At 35.1% G+C, this 22,891-nt stretch overlaps 1 protein-coding gene across 3 annotated transcripts in view; it reads left to right on the forward strand.

Moving 5' to 3' along the window:
- LOC128680206 (uncharacterized) overlaps nt 1-16,781 on the forward strand; it is a 58,004-nt gene extending 41,223 nt beyond the window's left edge. For 2 of the 3 annotated variants that reach the window (XM_064436777.1, XM_064436776.1), the window contains exons 2-7: nt 2,266-2,437; nt 4,194-4,341; nt 5,868-5,944; nt 6,972-7,051; nt 14,657-14,705; nt 16,044-16,781. In XM_064436777.1, the coding sequence (XP_064292847.1) occupies nt 2,333-2,437; nt 4,194-4,341; nt 5,868-5,887 (273 nt within the window). In that variant the 5' untranslated portion in view covers nt 2,266-2,332 and the 3' untranslated portion in view covers nt 5,888-5,944; nt 6,972-7,051; nt 14,657-14,705; nt 16,044-16,781. Of the gene's footprint in view, nt 1-2,265; nt 2,438-4,193; nt 5,043-5,867; nt 5,945-6,971; nt 7,052-14,656; nt 14,706-16,043 lie in introns of all 3 variants that reach the window. The other variant, XM_064436778.1, reaches the window with a different exon arrangement.
- Nucleotides 16,782-22,891: the final 6,110 nt, after the last annotated feature.

Consider the following 22,891-nt stretch of genomic DNA (forward strand, 5'->3'; position numbering starts at 1 on the left):
GTTGTGGTTGTAAAAGCTTTATTGTTGTGCCTTTGAAAAGGCCCTGTAAAGTAGGTAAATAAATAAATAAATAAATAAATATATTAGGACAAATCACAATAGATTGAGCTAGCCCCAAAGTAAGTTCGAGACTTGTGTTATGGGATACTCAACGATACTATATTTTATAACAAATGTATAGATAAACATCCAAGACACGGGCCAATCAGAAAAATATCATTTTCCATCATGACCCGACCGGGGATCGAACCCGGGACCTCTCGATTCAGAGGCAAGCACTTTACCACTGCGCCACCGAATTCGTCTAAAATAAATAAATTTATAGGGACAAATCACACATATTGAGGTGAGTCAAATTCTAATTTGAATTTGACCTGAATGGGTTTCGAACCCGAACCCGGGACCTTCAGTGCAGCACAACGGACTTCACTGCATTATGTCGCAATAAGATAGATAAAGCCATAATATAATTATGTCTATAATTATAAACATTAATATATCCGGGAGCGGGTCTTGGCGAAAGTCTCCAAAGCCGTGTTGGATCTATATTCCCACGCGAGCCTCAAAAGACCGAACACCAAAAGGAGAAATACGAGTATAATCAATATTTATAAAACTCTTCCGTTACTAAGTGACAGACTGACAGACACTGTATAGCCGAAACTACTGGTCGTAGGAAGTAGAAAATTTTGGGGAATGTAGGCGAGCACTAAGCGAGGATTTTTGGAAATTCTACCCCGAAGGGGGTGAAAACCTTTTATATGAAAATTCTACATTGTTGAAGTTAGTGACTTGAAAATTTGGATTTTGGTTATATACAACAAATAAATGAATAGGTGATTCAGATTTTTCTGAAAATTTACCCACAACCCCTACAAAAAAAAACGAAAGATACTATGTAACTGAATATAAATTTCAAAATAAAAAGCTGAAAATTGGTAAACATACTCTTGATAATTTTCCTTAAAAAATGACCGAGATTTTACTATGAATATCACGCGGGCGAAGCCGCGAGCAAAAGCTATATATAACTGTAAATTCTAGAATTTTCCTATTGCCTTTAAAATCGGTTCTAACACAAACTATATAGACCTGAGTTTAAGACAGAAAAATAACTGCAATTGTAAAGTAAGCAGACGGGTTTCACTGCGCAAATAAACTGTTCAACGCAGACAATTATTTTAACGGGCCAGTTAATGGGTTTGACCCACTTTGGTTTCATCTTAATCATTATTGACTAGTCTGTATATATATATATCACAATCATAACCTGTTTTGATATACCTTTTGACTATGTACATTATGTACTTTTATATATTATTAGAAAGAAAAAAAAACATTGTAAGAAACAATAATGGTAAGCCGATCTGGCATGATAGGGACCAACACTGTTCAAATGAGTTTCTTTCGACATTTCTTCTCAGCAGTGGTCGTCCCGAAATGCCAGTAGTTTGTAGCTTGTGAGAAATAACTATAAATATAAAGATTGACGAGAAAAAGTGCCTGTAAAAATAATAAAAAAAATAAAAAATAAAATATGTTTATTGGGTATCTATGAATTACAATGGTTGTGCATGTTGCTGGAGCCTCCTTTTAAGCAAAAATATGCTTGTGCCAGGAGACTCCGCTCCTTCCTTCCTATGTTATTTAATTTAATTCTAGATACAAATCACAATAATTTCATTAAATTATACACTGATGCTATGCCTGTGAAGGTCTAATTTCTGAATAAATGATTTGAATTTGAATTTTAAAACCCACATTTTTTTAAGATTCAGGTGTTTTGCGAACGGCCGTCTAGCGTTCGTCAACTTTAGGAATGTCAGCTCTAATGCCTCCCAACTGACCCGGCTCTTACTAGCCTCGTACGTGCGGTATCCACGGCAGGTTTTGTAGTGGGCAAATTCTAGGACGGTAACAATACACGCGCCGTCATAATCACAGGCCATGGCGTTTTTATCATACATAAAGTCCCTCAAAGTTGAATATCACTAGGCTTCGACCGCGGTAAAAGGTGAGCTCCGAATCGAATTCAGTATAACCCAACAGCGAATATTAGTTTCAACTCATATAGTACGTGTCCCGACAATATGCGATTCCCTTAGGATTTTTTCAGATAGTCTGATAATCAGTGGCGCTTCATGAGGTAGATGTCGCTACTGTGCATAAAATTAAAAATGTATTTTTTTTTAATAATCGCAACGAATGACAGTCCGTGGGTAACACCGGAGCTAGTTAATGAGAAAACGTTTTTCGTGGTTCCAGGCGCGGAGATGTCGCGTTGGCGCGGCTTCGATGGCGCCGGCTGAGTGCGCTTGCCGGCTAGGCGCCCATGCGCGCCTGGCTGCTTGTGTGTGCGGCGCTCGCGCTGGCGCCGTGCCGAGCGTCCGCCGACTCCGAGCGCTTGGAGCGGATCAAGGCTCACATTCTGGCCAAGGTGAGTGTGACGACAACTACCGTAACTAGTCACCATCATCATATCGAGTGTGTTATTGCAAACACTGGTGTCAGATTTAATTCAAGTCGCCTAAAGGCATCTGACATGACCTTTACGACTACTTTCTGCCATCTAATGGTAGGTAGTCGCGTGTCGCGTACATACTAGTGAACTGATAGTTTATATATAGTTTGATAGTTTATCAACCAATGTGCAGGTTTCCTCACCATGTTTCCCTTCACCAAGTGGTGGTCTATGAAAATAACTATATATGAGTCAGATTGATTGGTATACAAACTCATATGGCACGAGTAGGATACGAACTTGAGACCTTTCGATCCACAGGCGATCTTAACCATTAAAAAATAAATAAAAATAAATATATTGGGACAAATCACACAGATTGAGTTAGCCCCAAAGTATTATGGGATACTAACTCAACGATACTATATTTTATAACAAATACATATATAGATAAACATCCAAGACCCGGGCCAATCAGAAAAAGATCATTTTCCATCATGACCCGACCGGGGATCGAACCCGGGACCTCTCGGTTCAGTGGCAAGAACCTTACCACTGCGCCACCGAGGTTGTCAAATTACACCACCACTTTAACTAGTACAGAGTCAAGATAGATTGATCATTGTTATCCTGTGACGATTGCTTGCACCATGGTCGGAGTCCGCCGACTCCAAGCGCTTGGAGCGGATTAAAGCTCATAGACAAAGACAAAGATTATTTATTTGCAAAAACATGAGTTTACATTTTTTTACAATGTAGTGTTAAAAGATAAACTTAATCCTACATGTTTCACCGTCCACGGGTATGCAAATTTAAATGGAGAGCATGCTATCATCCCACAAAACAAAATCGAATAAATAAAAGAGTCTAAATTTTTAATCTAAATCTATCATTAAAAAAATCGTTCAAATTATAATAACATTTATCTATCAGCAAGAACCTGAGGTGCTTTTTAAATAAATTTAAATTCTGATCTTTAATTTGTTGTGGAATTTTGTTATAAATTTTAAGTTCCATACACACAATACTTTCTCATTCTCATTCCATTTCATATCTCATCATTCTGTCCGGTAATAACTATGCGTATTTTTTTGTTGGTAATGCGTATGTTACTTTACTCCGAGATCTAGTACCGCATCAAGTTTCAGGTAGACAAGGCGATCAAAAGCGTAACCTATCACTTCAGATCCATTAAGGTAACATTCGATTTTAATCCACGAGTGTTTTGTTTATGTGTCGCAATCAAATTTACTGGCAAATATGAAAATTTTATAGACGATCTCTAATTTACTGTTCAAATTATACTTTCTGTAGTAAAAACCACAGCTCTCCAGTGGAGTGGAGCAAAGGAATCCTTCAATTCCCGTATTATCAAGGCCAAATATTTATTTTTTTCACATTTGGATACCAAACCATCAAAGGTTCAAAGAATTTATTTTCTCAAAAATAATATAGATATACCTATAATTACTGAGAAAATATTTGATAGGTACTACAATAAGATTGTACTACAATTTAAAGTATGTGTATTTAGTTATGGAGATGAATAGAGCAGTTTCTTGCGCGCTCGGCCTAAAAAAATTATTATCTTAGCTTCTTTGTGCTTCGGAAAGCACGTTAAGCCGTTGGACCAGGTTAAGTATATCTATTTACTAGGCCACAAAAAACAATGCCAACTTCCAAAGCACAAGTGATGAAGAAACATAATATGTACATCTCGTCTTGTCCACAGCTGGGGATGACGTCGCGACCGACGCCGCAGGGCGCGCCCCCGCACGACGTGGTGCGACAGATCCTCGCCCGGGCTGCGGACCCCGCGCCCCGGGAGGAGCCCCACGACGAACACGCTATGAGAGAGATCATAGCTATAGCTCATAAAGGTTAGAGGCTTTAAGGTGAAAAGATCAGACAACTGAGACATTGACAGAAGACATAGCATCAGATTATCACAGTACGCGAAAACATAGCTATCCCTAATAGAGGTTAAGTTGGTGATGAAAAGATTAACTAATGACGCTAAGAAGAATGCTAGGACAGCTTCTTAAAACACCAGCCATGGTATCGCAACACAATATTGTCATAATTTTTCATTCACCATATAACGTTTTTTTTTACGAATATAGTGGTCAACAGAAAATTCTATACTTTTTTGTGTCTATTTAAGATTTTTTAGAGTAATAGCATCAAATGGTGAATGTAAAAAATATATCAGTGAATAATTTAATGACATTTTTCATTAGTTTGAAATTATTTCATGGCTGAAAGTGTAATAAATAATGACAAATTACCTGTTAATTACATATTTCTTCATAATAATTAACGAAATTTATCCCCAAGTTGTATCCCCAATATTCGGGACCTGATTCCCTGTGGCCCAGACAGAGCATACTCAGCCTACTTGACAGTTAACATGATTACCTTATCAATATCTACCATTTAATATCGGGTCGTATTGTTATCCTTATCTGAATGACTTATCGTTAAAACAATCCAAAGTTAGTTCGCTTTGTTAGTTCTTGGAATATTCGTTTTGTCTTTCTCAGTTAATATTCGGTTTATATTTTATAAAATTGCAGATGAGGTAAATAATTTATATTATGACTTAATTCGTTTCTATTGAATTTTCTTTTAGTTGTAATTTAATGTGAAGAAATTTTCAATATACTCTCTCTTACACTTATTCTTTTTCGATTAATTTATGTTAAAATATTCATACATTACAAATCATTAATTTAATTTGTCATTGGAAAACATTTTTTATAACACCAAAGTTTTGCTCATGATCAACTTTCTATTAAACTGTTTATGATTTAAATCTTATGTTTTAAAGGTTTTCGTAAAGATATTCATTTTCGTTGAATATCCCCGAATTGCGGGCTGGTAATTTGTGGGATATTTGTATATTTTTAGTTTTATTTGTATCTAGTTATTTTTCCATTGAAATACAAGACGGATTTCTAAGAAAAAAAAGAACATTCAATTCATTAAAATAAACCCACTTTGTCAATACCGAAATTGGTAAAATTGGCTTATATTGGCATGAAAAGAAATAATTTCGATCTAATTTAGTTATTTATGTTCTTCGTTGTATATTAATATGATCGAACAAAAATATTATTTAAGTTCAGTAATGCCGAACACACACTGAACTCGGAAAGATGCCGACGCAAAGGCATGAACATTGCGTGGTTAGTATGAGTGGTTTTATTTACCACAATGAAAAACCAGCAATGTATGCCGAAGCCGCCAATCCGCGATAGTGTGGAGCCGGCACAAGAATTAGAAATACAACATTTCTATAAAATATTCTCCTCAAATGACCCATCCATGCAATATTTTAGACATTTACAGTGTAATCTTGTTAATTTAAGTGTATTTTCATCTTAATTAAAAAAATCCTGAGCAGTTTCAGATAGAAGGATATGATTTGAAGAATTTCACCAACTGTGCCAATGAAACGAACAATGAACTACAAATTTTGAGGTAATTAATTAATAATCTAACATACTATACTATTTTTAGTTAAACCCAGATAGTTCCAAAGGTTGTTATTACCAAGTTATCTATCACTGACCTTTATGTGTAGGTATGTCTAGTTTAATTTACCGTTTTTAAATCCATCTTCGACATTAATTTTAATGCGATAGTGGTCCAGTGACTAAGACTGCCTGAGATCAACAGCACCAGGTTTCTTTGAGTTCGTCTGTTCGTTCTGTCGACCTCGGTGGCTCAGTGGTAAAGTGCTTGCTTCTGAACTGAGAGGTCCCGGGTTCGATCCCCGGTCGGGTCATGATGGAAAATGATCTTTTTCTATTTGGCTTGGATGTTTGTCTATATATGTATTTGTTATAAAATATAGTATCATTGAGTTAGTATCCCATAATACAAGTCTAGAACTTACTTTGGGGCTAGCTCAATCTGTGTGATTTGTCCTAATATATTATATTATTAAAAAGAAATCTGACTCATATATTTATTTAGTAGCTTTTTCATAGACCACAATTAACTTACGTTGAAAGGAAACATCGTAACAGATCAGACTTTAGATTGTTAATTTATTTTCACAATTAGTGTGTATGCGACTACTTGCCACTAGATGGCGGTTGGTAGTCATAAATCAGACACCAGAGTGTTACCAATGACAAACTCGATACGCAGTAAAGGTAACATTTATTCCGACAATAAGTATAATAACTACACAAGGAAATTTTACTTTATACTGTTATTGTGAATTTAAATCTACATAATTATCCCGTGGGAATTTCGGGACAAAAAGTATTCCCTATGCGCTATGTGTTATTCCAGGTTATATTCTAACCGTGTACCAAATTTCCAGTAAATTTTGCGTGAAAAATTAACATACACAAGAGACAGCTTGAAATGTGAGATTAACAGGAATTTCCATTACCTTTCTAAGATCGTATACTTGTGGTTGAAAGGTACACAACAAAAATATCTTTAACAGTTCTTAGATAGATCCTTTTTTGAAAATATATTTATATTTTTTCAGCAAAACAGCAATTAAGTAGCTGTGCTTCCACATCCCAGCCGAATGGCTCACAATCGCTATCAAACCGCATGGGTATTCGGGTAAGTTGAAAACCAAATCATTGTTCAGGAGTATATTGCATTATTTGTTAAAAAAATCTCTTGTTTGCTCAATCAAGGGAGAAGGTTGAGATAAAGATTTTACTACTATTTACTCTATTTTAAATGCTGTTCTCTCTCACATACGCATGTTGCCGGTTGCATTCGGAGCTGTGATAAAAAAATATCCTTTAAGTTTCAAAGATTCAGCTCTGATTTTACGACCTGGCTGGTGTCATTCCTCCTTGGGAATAACTACTTTAAAAGCGGTTCGCTTGCAATTCAATCACGTCGAAACGTCTCGAAGATTTGACAATAAAGTATATAACATATTATGGGATAATAGCATTTATTGGAAACTTGAGGAATTGTATTTTTACGCAACAATTATATCTTTGACGACCTCGGTGGCGCAGTGGTAAAGTTCTTGCCACTGAACCGAGAAGTCCCGGGTTCGATCCCCGGTCGGGTCATGATGGAAAATGATCTTTTTCTGATTGGCCCGGGTCTTGGATGTTTATCTATATATGTATATGTTATAAAATATAGTATCGTTGAGTTAGTATCCCATAACACAAGTCTCGAACTTACTTTGGGGCTAGCTCAATTTGTGTATTTGTGTCAATATATTTAATTTATTTAATTAATAGGTACTCGAAGTACTTATTAAATACATGTCTAATAGAAAGTCATAAAGTAGTTTTATAATGTTATTAAAGTTTTTATGCAATCGTAAGCTGTTGGTCATTAATAAATAAAATTAAATAAAGTAATTAGTAAAGTACTAAGTGAACATATTACTAAGTCGTAAACATAATAACTTATGACTTAGGTATAATTTTTTTCTTAGTAAGATAATATATTTTTATACAAAAAATTTTGATAACTACATTTTGTGGAATACCACAGACACAAACTATACCTATAACGCGGCTGCTCTATTTCAAAACTCAGTAAGTGATATTTTTTTGGAAAACGATTTTTTTAAACAAATCGGGAGAATCAAACCCCCAATGCCATTATTTAATAAATATACTAAATAATTAATTGGACAGATAATAAAACAAATGAAGAAGTACTAGACAAGATCAAAGAGAGAAGAACGTCATTGAAAGCAATAGAGACAAGAAGGGGAAAGATGTTTGGCCACCTTATACGACACGACAACTTTATGAAATATCTGATTGAAGGAAAAATCGAAGCAAGAAGAGGAAAAGGAAAGCCAAGAAGGGCATTCCTAGATGAAATAAAAGAGAAGGCAGAGCTCGTGTCGTATAGGGAGGTGAAATTAACGGCTGAGGACAGAATTAGATGGAAAATGCTCCGTCGACAAGAACAAAGTTCTTAAATTAATTGATTGATCTTAAATATATCAACCACAAAACCTAATAAATATACATTTACAATTATTTAAATATTCTTTGTTCTTAATGATAGCTCGGAGTTACAATCTTTGATGTAAATATTGCATGTCTTAAGGAATTTTAAATATCTTAGTCAGTGCAAATCAATTTGGTTTCCGCTCTCCGGTGAAATTAGTCGCTGCTATTGGCGACGTAAACTACTAGGTTATAAGGTTTCATTAAGGATCACGGATTATCTAAATTAAACGTTTATTAAACAGCCCATTTAATTCTACAGCTATCAACACTAAAAATCACCTCAAACGTGAGAAAAGGACAAAAAATACATCATTACATGTATCATTAAAAGAAGCATTCACATATTTATATTTAGCCTCAGTTACCATTTCTTTCGGTGACAAAAATCTCGTAAAATCTTGAGACTGCGTATATTCTTTACCAAAATCACCAATTGGAACCCGAGTGGCCATTATACCAACCACATAAATCAGTATAGTTGGCTTATGACAGTAATTGGGCTGTTTTAACTCGTAATTTTAACAGCGCGGTATCCAATTTGGTGCATGTAGAGGAGATGCCAAGTTGGAGCGATTCAGCGCAACGCAACACTATAACGTTTTATTTATGTATCGTGAAAATGTCTTTCTTTGAATACGTGATTCTTAGTTATTTTTATTATCTGTACTTCTGGGACGTTGATCTGAGTCCTAGCCTAAGATATGTAGAATTTTGTGCTCCTTTCTCTCGGTTTGAAATCTGAATTTTGATTATTCTGCTCTGATTTTACGAAAATGCTGTCTATTACAACACCAAGGGAAGATAGGAACTAGACCTTCTATAGTAGGTACACTAGGGCGGGAATCAGACGTAGAAACTCACTTTATATTTACCAGCAGCCCGTCCCGGCTTCGCTCGTCTAAACCCATAATAAATTATACACCTAAATCTTCGTCAGGAATCACACTATCTATTAAAATTATTGTGAAAAAATCCGTCCGGTAGTTTTTGGGTTTATCGCGATCACAAAGTCCAATGGCAGACGTCAATAACAATTTATTACTAAAAAAAAATAAGCTAAATCCAATATTTTGACGATGAGTTATGACACAGATTATATAATACTTCCAGTGTGTTATGATGACATAGAATTTTCCCACCAACTCTCTTAGAAACACAAGTACAGTCGACCGCATATCAAGTTACTCTATTAGGATCTTTATGACGCGGTAATAAGGGCGAATTTGCAAAGAATTAAGTCAGGTATGTGTTTCTTCGTTGCGTAACACAATGTCCTGGTTGACCTAAATGACATCTAGGTCCTTGAGGATTTTGATAGATCAAACGTTAACTATCAAGTTCCCCATATCACTATCCTATCCCGCTAATATTATAAATGCGAAAGTTTTTGAGGATGTATGTATGTTTGTTACTCTTTCACGCAGAATCTATCTGGAATAACACACAGATAGGGTGCTTTTTATTCCGAAATTCACAGGAACGAAGCCCCGGTGCGCAGCTAGTATACATAAATTCGCTTCCTCTGTCCCTATTGGTAAAATCTTTAAAACTACGCAACGGATTTTGATGCGAGTTTTTTAAATAGATATTATGAGTGTGTAAATTATTTTGTTTTTACACAAGCAAAGCCGGAACGGGCCGCTAGTATATACTAGATTTATAGTATTAGCAATATTATCAAATTATGTTTGTTTTTATCACGAAAACGTTATGAACACAATTGAACGACATTTAGAAAATAACATTTAAAGTAGTAGTGTCCCTTAGTCGCCGCGTACGACATCCACGCGAGGATATAGAGAACATAACATACCTAGGTATGTTATGTATTATATTTATAGAGTACATAACATACCTAGGTATGTTATGTACTCTATAAATAAAATTTCAAAAAATAAAATTTAAAGTAGTATCATGTATCCCTTAGTCGCCACTGGATATAGATAGTTATGTATGTGCTCCATATCCTCGCGTGGCTATCGTACGAGGCGACTAAGGGACACATAGCTTTAGCAGGCAACAACAATATAGTATTCGCACCAGAGTTGTCATTTTATTGACTACAATAGTATTCCCAAGGGTTAACGTAATCTTCGTAATGAAATCATCAAAATTATAATGTTTAATTTTATTATAGCCCTGTTCTCTGGCTTCGTGAAGCGGTGGTGGTGTAATGGTTAATACGCCCGCCTGTGGATCGAAAGGTCCCAGGTTCGAATCCCACTCGTGCCACATGAGTTTGTATACCAATCTGACTCATGTATAGTAGTTTTCATCGACCACCACTTGCTTCCGGTGATGGAAAACATCGTGAGGAAACCTGCACACTGGTTGATTATTATTAACTTGTGTGTGAAATGAAGAAGGCAATGGCAAACCACTCCATTAATAACGCCAAGAAAATTATTGTGTGTGTTTCATTCTACGTAATAACGACGACCCTTAGCCATGAGGAATACGACTATGAAGTCTCTGGCTTCGCGGCGTCACAACATCGAATGATACCAGGAACACGAAGAACAGAGAGTCAATTTATGGCATATACAAGTGTATATATTATGGCATTGTCAATCGAGTTCAATAAAAGTACTAAAGTTCAACTTTCCCTATCAGTTAATGCAGTGTAACTCATTTACTTACAAGTTCATAATAGGTACAATGATCACACAATAATAATATTATCTTGACAACAAAGGACAGTGATATGGCCCACTTCCTTTATAACTCCGCTTTAAGGCCGGTACAGACCTAATCTCTCCGAATATTCGCGTGCCGGTCGACCGCAGTGCAACCGTCACTCGGAGCTGTAACGGCCTAGGGTTAGCGTAAAATAATGCCATTAAATTCGGTAGATTTGGCTATGATTTTACTACCGGCCCGTTTAGCGTCAACCCTCTTTGGGAATGCTATCGTTGTCTACTGATTTGTGTCCCTTAGTCGCCTCGTACGACATCGAACCACACGCTGCCGATACAGACCGTATACCTAATGTATATGCGTGCGCGATTATTATATTAAATAGATTACCGGACAAACTTTTGTTTTTTTTTTATTTTTTTTTATTGTTAAGGCACACAAAAAAAATACATATAACATCGTCATCATCTCATGCTAAGCTGAGGATAGATCTCTCTTCTTTTACGCCAACCCTCTCTATTCTGAGCTAATCTAGCCCACGTATGACGAGATGGACAGATTATATAATACTAAAGTCATTCACTAATCTGCAATCAACTAAAGCATGTTCTTCCATGGTTTTACAGAATAATTGTAGTGCTTTCTTAAAATGTATGCCTCTTATAAGAATTCAAATTCAAAATTATTTATTCAACTTAAGTACATCAACTATTATTGACGTCAAAATATACTTAAAATTAAGTCTACTGCCGACGCCCAAACCCCAGGTGAAGAAGACGCGGCGCTACGAACCTCACCGCAGACTCGAATATGTGTCCAAAAGTTCTCCATAACAAAAAAGCAATGCACATGTTTTTGTCTATATTTGGACTTGCGAAAACGCCTCATAATTTATTATTTATTTATTTATAATTCATTTAATATTAGGAACGCTTACAGTATTTACATATATAATATAGTAAGTAAATTGTAGTTGCAGTTTAATGCGGTACATACCTAAACACCAGTAACGAGCACAACATTTGCCAGCAATGTGATTCGCTGCCGTAGAAAAAAGTAGAAGATACAACAGTAAAAGAAATGCTTAATCACAAAATATGTACACGAGAAATTATACAAAATGAAAATTTGTGAATTAGAATAATGAATTGCGCAACGCAACACTATAACGTTTTATTTATGTATCGTGAAAATGTCTTTCTTTGAATACGTGATTCTTAGTTATTTTTATTATCTGTACTTCTGGGACGTTGATCTGAGTCCTAGCCTAAGATATGTAGAATTTTGTGCTCCTTTCTCTCGGTTGTATTCTCGATTGTGACGACCTAAACCCTAAATCTGAATTTTGATTATTCTGCTCTGATTTTACGAAAATGCTGTCTATTACAACACCACGGGAAGATAGGAACTAGACTTTCTATAGTAGGTACACTAGGGCGGGAATCAGACGTAGAAACTTACTTTATATTTACTAGCAGCCCGTCCCGGCTTCGCTCGTCTAAACCCATAATAAATTATACACCTATAGAATTTATTGTGAAAAAATTATACAAAATGAAAAGTTGTGAATTGGAATAATGAATTGAAAGGAACATTTTCAATGATGAGAATGTTTGCCTCATAGTAATTATATATCCTTATGGCGGCATCGGCAGGTAATGAACTTTCCGATATATGTTAGCGCTAATAAATCATCTTAGGAGTAAAATATTGAGACTGAAAAGTAGCAAGATGAATTTACATGTAATCTGTCACATGTAATCTATACTATTATTATAAAGAGGTAAGCGTTTGTGACTTTGTAACTTTGTGTGTTTGAGGCAGGTAATCTCCGAAACTACCGAACCGATTTCCAAAATTCTTTCACCATTAGAAAGGTACATTAACCAAGATTGTTATAGGCTATATTTTATCTCAAAATTTAGTAATATCTAGTACTGCATATATTTGGTTCGCTATTGAGCTAGTTGCAAAGCACTGACTTTACATGTCACATCTACTATTTTATATAACGTACGTTATAGGTGCTGAAAAATACACAATGCATTGCTTACGCGTTACGCAGTTTGTACCGGCCTTAAACGAGTACTGCTTCGCATTACGCATTAGGTGTGAACCAACCTTTATGGTTTACACACATGACCCTCTTTCTCTGATTGTAAACAGAGCAATGTAGCTACAACCTTTGCCTTTAGATAATTTAATTCTAACTTCGTAATTTTTATTCTACTTTTGTTTTATTGTACAACATTGTAAAAGCGTGATTAGCGGGTAGTACGCCACTATTTGTACTATTATGCCAGTTCCACACTGTTGCCGAACTCAGACACATGCCGACGTGAATGCGTGAACATTGCGTTGTCAGTACGAGTGCTTTTATTTACCGCAATGAAAAACCAGCAATCTGTACCGGATCCGCCAAAGTTTGGCGACAGCGTACAGCTTAGCATTATGCGGCTGTACAATATCGGCAAACAGTTCGCCGAACTTGGCGGCTTTTCTCGAACGCATTCGTGTCGGCATCTGAGTTCGGTGATAATGTCGGTCGGTATTAAGTAGTAAGTGATACAGAGATAATATCACGTCTTTATAACTTACGGTGTAGAGAGAGCTAAGATAAATGTGACAGGATGCAATATTTTTTGACTACCCAGGTGACACGGACACCTCCCTAGATACATAGATAGATTCTTCTGTAATATTTCAAGTCTGTTTTTCAAATAAATATATATATAAAAAATTACTGCGTTTTAAAATCGTCAAATAAATAAATTAATTAATTAATATATTAGGACAAATCACACAGATTGAGCTAGCCCCAAAGTAAGTTCGAAACTTGTGTTATGGGATACTAACTCAACGATACTACATTTTATAACAAATACATATATAGATAAACATCCAAGACCGTCAATCAGACCATCAATCAGAAAAAGATCATTTTCCATCATGACCCGACCGGGGTTCGAACCCAGGACCTCTCGGTTCAGTGGCAAGAACTTTACCACTGCGCCACCGAGGTCGTCCAAAAATCAAACCAAAAATGTTTATTTGTACATACAATTAATACCATCTGATATACGTGACTGTAATTCTATATCAGTTTTTAAGAAAAGAATTAATACTTCTCTCTGTCATGATGAATTGTAGATATAGGTATGTATATGTAAGTTTATATAGATTGGTATGTATATATGTATATAATTTTAAGTAGGTTTGTTTTGTTTTGTTCAGTACACGCGCACTTTACCCTTTCTTCCTCGTTCCTCTCTCGGGTCTGCTGATATGATGAAATAATACACATACATACAGTATCACGTCTTTATCCCTTGCGGGCTAGACGGAGCCACTCGTCGACTCGACAGCCATGTTTAGCTGTATAACCTTGAGATTAGTTATAATTATGATGAAAAAACCTGCAGTTTTAACCTTTTTCTTTGTATCGAGGTGAAAATGGCTTCTCATAACTCTTCGTTTCATCTTGTTTCGTTGCGTTTCGTTTTAGAGCCTTGCTACTTATTATGGTCCGTAAATTTTTTTTGTATGAAGAAAATATGAGTTTTAATTTATTGTTTCTCAAAAATTTCAGGTCATCTTTGCTGGTTTCTGTTGTAGCTGATGCAGTTCAGATGAAAGAAGTATGTACCTACCTATTCATATTGCTGTTTATCAGTTCGGAAAAAAACATATTTTTGTAATAGTAAATGTTTATGAAATCCTAATCTTAATATTATAAATGCCAAAGTAAGTTTCTTTGAAGCGGTGATGGCGTAATCCTACTCGTGCCAGTAGTTTTCATCAACCACCACTTGCTTCTGGTGAAGGAAAACGTCGTGAGGAAACCTGCACACTGGTTGATTATTAACTTGTGTGTGAAATGGAGAAGGCAATGGCAAGCCACTCCATTACTAATGCCAAGAAAGTTGTTGTGTGTGTATAATTCCACGTAATGACCACGACCCTCAGCCATGAGGAATGCGACTATGAAGAAGAAGAAGTTTCTTTATTACCTCTTCACTCTCTATCCACTCAACCAATCTTCTTGAAATTGTACATATTGTTTGAAGCACGGAGAAGGACAGGGTAATTCCATCCTGGAAAAATAAATGCTCCCGCGGGGAACCCCGCAAGCGACACCGCGGGCAAAAGCTAGTATACAAATAAATAAGGATATAGGTCAACCTACGGACCTATCCGTACAAACGTGTTTGTTTGTAGTGACGTCTTCAATTAATTATCAATATTATCTAAGTGGTTAACGAGAATTCTCTAGCAAACTGATAATTAGAACATAACATTAATTAAGTAAGATTTGAGTTTGTGAAAATTGGAAATCATTATATTATGTCATACCTACTGCTTCGCACTGGTGCAATATTATAAGTTACAATTACAAGAACTGCATCAATAACCATTGCATAGTTTTAAAGATCAAAGCATGTATAGGGACAGATAGACAGCGGGAAACGACTTTGTTTTATACTACCTATTCAATTCAATTCAAAATACTTTATTCTATTTAGAATGATATACATCACTTATTGGCGTCAAAAAATTACTTAAACTAAGTCTACTGCCGGCTTCCAAAGCGCAGGTGAAGAAGAAGCGGCGCAACAAACTTCACCGCAGCCTTTTCTCCAAGGACGTCAATTAACAAATATAGGTCTTATACATATATTAAAAATTATGAGGACGAATTTACATCATTATTAAAAATGTCAAAATTTGAATGAATAAATAAAATAAAATTTGTATTTCCAATAAAATTATTGAAAATTGTCACACAATTTTTAATAATTAATAATAATAATTTTAATAAAATTAATAATTTTATTGGATATTGGATGTAAGATGAATATGTATGGATCTATGTAGTGATGAAGAAAAAAATAATACTTTTTTGCGTATGAATCCGTTTTGATTCTATTTCTCTCTCATGTTAACGTTTTCTGATTACCATTTATTTTCAATTTCAGATCGTGAATCAACTATCAGCCGCAATTCCGGGATTATTCGGTCCTGGTTGGGGACGCTATGCGCCAGCGCATGCGGGTCATCGGCCCACCCATTCTGAGACCATTTCACCCAAGTTCCTGCGTTAAAAAAGTGATATTTTAACAAAAGAACAGTTTAATTTCAACAATAGAGTATCAATATTTGATTATAGAAATTCTATTTTTTTTGTCTCAACAATAAAAAAAAAATAATTTAAATTATAAGCCATTTCAATTCAACTAATTTCAAATATGCGAAAGTTTGTACGATGTATGTGTGTGTTTCACTCAAAATCTATTGGACGGATTCTTCGCTTTGACTGACCGGAAATTTGGTACACGGGTTATAATTTGGAATAACACATAAGGTACTAGTTTAAATCTATTTAAAAAGCACCTCAAGTCTTTATTGACTGATAAATGTTATTATACTTTAAATGATTTCTTTAATGATAGACTCGGATAGAATTTAGTGTTAGTATATATTATAATTCTTTTTTTTTGTTTTGGATTTGTAGTGGATAGCATGCTCCTCTTTATTTATTTATATTTGCATACCTATATTCGGTAAAACATGTAGGTTTAATTCATTGCGACATCAATTTGTATATTTGTACTCATGTTTTTGGCAAATAAATGTTTTCTTTCTTACTTTTTACCCCGAAAGCGAAGCCCCGGGGCGCAATATGAGCATGAAATACATTAAAATATTAAACATTTCTTCTTGGTTTTATTTTTACAAGTACCTTGTCTATAAAAACTATACGCTCACCGTAGTTACTGTACTATAAAATAATTATGGTAAAATATTTTTTTACTTATTACAATAATAATACACTTTTTTATATGTCAGCAAAATTATTTCTTCAAACGACGACTTTGGATGACGATATAGAGAAAGAGTTCATAATTTTATTGCAAAAGCAACTAACATTTTTTGTACTTTGTCATACAAATTGAACGTTCAGTTAATTAATCTTTAATCTTTAATAAAAACAATGTAAAAGGTAGCTTTAGATTAAATGTTGTGAGTATTAATCAAATCGATTCTTTTTTGTATTGCATGTCCTCTCATATTGTGTGAATTTAGCTAATTTTTAAATTTGTGATACTTAAATGGGCACTGAATATATTTTATTAATGTAATTGTTAAACAAACATTATAAATTATTTATTATTTATTTATTTATTTATTTATTGGCACATCAACAATATAAACATATGCATTACATTTTTACATTAAATCTTAAGTCTAGTTCTAATGTTTACATCTTTTACAGACGTGCACGGCATTCACTACAACTTTTATTACGTTGATACTTTCACATGCAATAAAATATATACCTAGTATACCTATATACATATCTAGTATAATCAATAAAATCAACGATTTAACAACTTTTGGAATTTAATTTTAGATTTTTATTTTTAAGTATAGTTTCAATTTTGTAAAATTTTGTTTTTCATCATTTTAGGCGTATCATGAATTATATCTAAATCGCAAATTTTATGCCAATTATTAAAAGTTAATATAAATCTAGACATAGGTGCACGCTTACCCAATCTGGTCTTACACGGTGGAACCGAAAAATAGCCATTCCTGACCAGTGCCGGCAGCACCCGTTTCTTCAGAATGCAACATAGAGGGAATTGCGCTACGCGATGAGCTTTTTCTCTGCTTAATAAAAGTCCAAAAGGCCTTAGGGTTTTTCTTTATGTTTGACTCAGTGTTATCGATATAATTTCTATAGCATGTCGAAAGCAACATTTTACAACGTTTCCTAACTATATCTAACTCTAAACGATCGCGAGGATTATTATGTTATAATTAATGATAATAAACTGGCAAATGAACTATGGTTAATTTTCAGTACACATTACTGGGCAAAAATATTGAATATATTAAAACTAGTTGTTCGCCGCGAACTTAGACCACGCGTACACAATATAATATATTAAGGAGCTTTCTACCTGTCTAGTGGACTTAATAACCAGTCATTTGATAACCTAACTTGCAGTCGACTGTACGCTAAAGAGCAACAACCTTGTATCGGCCACTCGCTTGTGATGTATAAATTATTATTATTAATTAGCTATTTAAGAGTTACGACATTGCGCAAGCGCAACTTAAGTTATCTATACGATTATTATAATTGAGAGGAATTATTTGTTGAATTGTGATGAATAACATCGATCAATTTCTGTCACTCGTCTTCCTACACGCAAACAGACGTATTTGGATGAGAAGGCTGCGGTGAATTTTCAGCGCCGCTTCTTCACTTCGCTTTGGAAGTAGCAGTAGACTTAGTTTTAAGAAATTTTTGACGTCAATTTATGATGTACATCATATCCTAAGCTGAATAAAGAATTTTAAATGTTGAAAAATATATAGTATGACTCAATGGATTGTTCTCTCCGTTTAGATCTATTGATAGAACTGAACGACACAGTTATACGGACAGAATGAAGGTAGGAAAGCCTAAGTTTTGACGTTCGACCGCTGATAAATAGGTAAACACTCAGAGGAGACACAGAGACGCACGCATTCACTTACACTGTCATATTCCAGGTTTAATTCGCAGCTGTGACGTCCCGAAACCCTACAAACCGAACACCGGATTGAAATTTCTCGAGGTGAATGATTCAATTCTTTATTTTCAAAACTGTAATTCTCAGCCTACATTATATCATGGTGTTTCGTGAAGTTTGTGTGCTGTATCGCGCACAGCTGATAAAATGGCGACTGTGAACGTCCGACATTGACCTTTGAAACTAAATATATTTGGAATGTATAGAAATTATAATGATAATAACTGTCCTTAGTTGTTGATATTAGATAAAACTATAACTACATTTTCACTTGATATCTTCAAAAAAAAAGTTGCCCGTTGGCTGGGAGGGGACGAAGGAGGGACGAAGGAGGGACGAAGGAGGGACGAAGGAGGGACGAAGGAGGGACGAAGGAGGGACGAAGGAGGGACGAAGGAGGGATGAAGGAGGGACGAAGGAGGGACGAAGGAACATGATAGAGATATTTGTAGGGAAGTCAAGAAAGGTGCGCCGGGTGGAAGTACCTGTATATTCATTTATTCATTCATAACAACTCGCATTGTATGAAATGTCATATCATTCACAATTCTTTTGAAATATTAACTAAACACCAAGCATAATTTCATAGAATTTCAAGAAGTGGACCCTCAGACCACAAGCACATTTCGAATATACTTAAATATATCTTAAAATCAATCAATTTATTATGTAATTACTATTTATTTATGTACCTGTATTATTATATACCTATCAGCATTTCAACAGAATGTGCGTGTGGTCTGAGGGCCCACTTCTTGAAAAGATAAATCATTTGCATCACTTTAGCTAATATAATGATATTATCATCATATTATCAAGTCAAACCAAAAGTCAAGGTTGGTGGAGCCATGGGTGGGTGAAGGGCTAAATTAATTATTGTGAACTCTTGACAGAATCTCCCAATTTACGATACCGAAAAGCATAAAAAAATAAAATTTTCTGACCGGCTGTAATTTAAAACTGACCTGACTGGCGTCAATCGTCCGTTAGGATGTTATTGTTGCCTCTTTCTTTCTTTTAGATTGTGTTAATTGCTAACACTGGTGTCAGATAAAGGCATCTGATACGACTGCCTACCGCGTCTAGTACCAAGTAATCATAAATATCTACTAACTGGGTCGCGGAGCTTCATTTCCGTAGAAATTTAAGGATAAAAATACTCTGTATTTCAAATTAATAATGTACCAAATTTTACCGTAATTCATCTTGTAGATTTAGACATCCAATCTCGCATTTTGTAATATTATTCGCGTGCTTTCCCTTGCTTGACATTTACTCACGTATGCACAAATATGTATTTTCCCTAAGGGATCAAACATGTGATACGAAGATCATATAGTTCAAGTATCATTAAATATTTTTGTTGATATCCACCGACCTGTAACGAACTAGACTAAAAATGTTGTCACATTTTTTTAACCTTCAAATGACGTATCTTGCTGCTGTACAAAAAGGTCTCCCTCTAATTCTTTCAACCGTCCAATCCAATAATATTCTTTAGCGTATCGGCGAATATGCCGTCCAGGATCCCTTTTTATTCGTATAAATTTTTTATCCTAATTTAATTTAGCATAGAGTTAGGAGAGTTCGGCATACATTTTTTCACATATATAATAATATTTTGACATACTTGTTTTTTGGCATCCCTTTTTAATGAGCATAATTATAGTTTAGGTTAACGTATTATGCCATAATTTTGATTTGCATAAAGCTAGTGGCGGGATGGCCCTTGGGCCACCCATATGATTATGGTATATTTATATATGTATAATATGATATATTTAGAATATTATGCTTATAGTAGATATACGTAAAAATTGTGCCTAAAACTTAACTTGCCAAATTAATATTGTGCATAACTTTTATTATGATAAGTAAAAGTATGCCATGTTAAATTATGACATAAAATTGTATGCATAAAAATAGGGAACCTGATCCTAAATGAAACTCATTTAAACATTGTAGGTTCCTATGATGTTAGCATTTTTCAGGGTACGCGATCAAAAGGATAAATATAAACAAAAACAAAAAGATTTATATCTATCCAGCCATAGGGAATACAAGTCTATGAGAGAAGGCTACTGAGTCATAGACAAGATAACTGATTTCATTGAAATGCAACTCAACTTTGTGTCGAAGGCGGATGCAGCCAGTTAATATTGATAGTTTAATTTCTGCTGATGGCATAATTTTCCCTACATTTTTTTCAAACCCAAACCCAGTCATGAGGGTCGTGGTCGTTACGTGAAATGAAACACAACGACTGTCTTGCCACTATTAATGCAGTGGTTTGCCATTGCCTCCTCCATTTAACACACAAGTTGATAATCAACCAGTGCGCACCTTTTCAATGTTATCCTTGTTATCCTTCACCGGACCCAAGTGGTGGTCACTGAAAACTACTATACATGAGTCAGACTGGTATACAAAATCGTGTGGCACGAGTAGAATTCGAACCTAGGACCTTAAAGAAAAGATTCAACATTTAGGTATTTGAATCTTCGTTATTTTTGAAGCGATCATCCAATTCTTCATCTCCATCCATCCATCCTTGCCTACCAGCCTGGGAAAAATATCTAAGTATTGGAAATTCACAAAGACAAACTTTAAATTTCTTGTAACAGTGATGTATGTTGATTAATTAAGAAAACCCACTCTCTAATGAAAATATTAAAGAGATGAATTCATTCGGCCGAACTGGCATGGTCTTTATAGATCAGTGGTTAAAAGCACTGTCCCGGATAGACAGAGGCGTGGGTTCAATTCCCGCTCGATTTCAGAATTTTCAATTAAAAATGACCTTTAAACTTGTCATAAACGCCTCGGGTCTAAATGAGACATTTACAAGTCGATAGTTAAAGATTGTATACCATAAAATGCGTTGTTACGAGCACGTATAGCTTCGCATTGGTATCAGAGAGCAACGTTCGTTTGTAACAAACATTATTTATCACCAGTGTAAACAACCGCTTCACTAATTACCCAATTACGTTATTAGATCTCATTCCAAATTGTTAATTTCTTCAAGCTAAGTTTCTTTACATGTACAAAATTAGACATGCGATAAGTTTGATTCCAAATTTACACAATAATCATCATCAACTGCCTTGTTTTATCCTATTATCTGGGCGCAATATGTCTTTTCTTTCCACAATTACCTTTCCTAGTTGTTTTTACGTCCCCAACAAATATAGGATTAACAAACCAAATTATTTGTTAAACAACTTAAAAAAAAACCCCTGACTTTCAATATTCATTGCGCTACAACTTTGAACGGCTGAACCGATCTAGATCAAGTATGTCTAAGAACCACCGCATAAAAATTAGCTATCGTATCTAAGCCCTTCTGGCATAACAGGGACCAACACTGTTTGAATGAGTTTCTTTCGGCATTTCTTCTCAGCAGTGGTCGTTCCGAAATGCTAGCAGTTTGTAGCTTTGGTAAACATCATTTAATTTAGAATATGACGTGAAAAAGTGCCTGTGAAGGCCTAATTTCTGAATAAATGATTTGATTTTGATTTTGTATTAAAAAAAAACGCATCCAAATCGATTCACCCGTTGATGAGCTACGGTGCCACGTAGACAGACAGACACCACCTGCACACTGAAATAACCTTTATGATGTCACAGATAATGCTCACACCACACCACAGAAAGATCTGTGCTGTCGTATCGGTCCTCACAAAAGCAGAGTCAATGAGCTAAGAAGCATTTAAATCAACATTTATTTAATTCTTACTCAAAACCTCTCATTCTTCTCATTAACGAGCTTCTCATTCTTCCGTCTCATTCTTCTCATTTATGAGCTTCTTGACGTGTCGATGCCATCTGCAACGACCTCAAATTTCTGAAATTATCGGTTATGCTCTTGTCACTAGCGATTCGCAAGCCTTCTTCGACAGCCGTGTCTCTTGGACTGATTATCACCTTAAAAACAAGTGAACCTTGAAAAAAGTGATTAAATAATAATAAATAAATAAATATATTAGGACAAATCACACAGATTGAGCTAGCCCCAAAGTAAGTTCGAGACTTGTGTTATGGGATACTAACTAAAGGATACTATATTTTATAACAAATATAAACATCCAAGACACGGGCCAATCAGAAAAAGATCATTTTCCATCATGACCCGACCGGGGATCGAACCCGGGACCTCTCGGTTCAGTGGCTAGAACCTTACCACTGCGCCACCGAGGTCGTCAAAAATTAACCAATAAACGACAGCATTCTTAAGT

The sequence above is a fragment of the Plodia interpunctella genome, chromosome 23 (assembly GCF_027563975.2).
Source record: "Plodia interpunctella isolate USDA-ARS_2022_Savannah chromosome 23, ilPloInte3.2, whole genome shotgun sequence".
NCBI lineage: Eukaryota > Metazoa > Arthropoda > Insecta > Lepidoptera > Pyralidae > Plodia > Plodia interpunctella.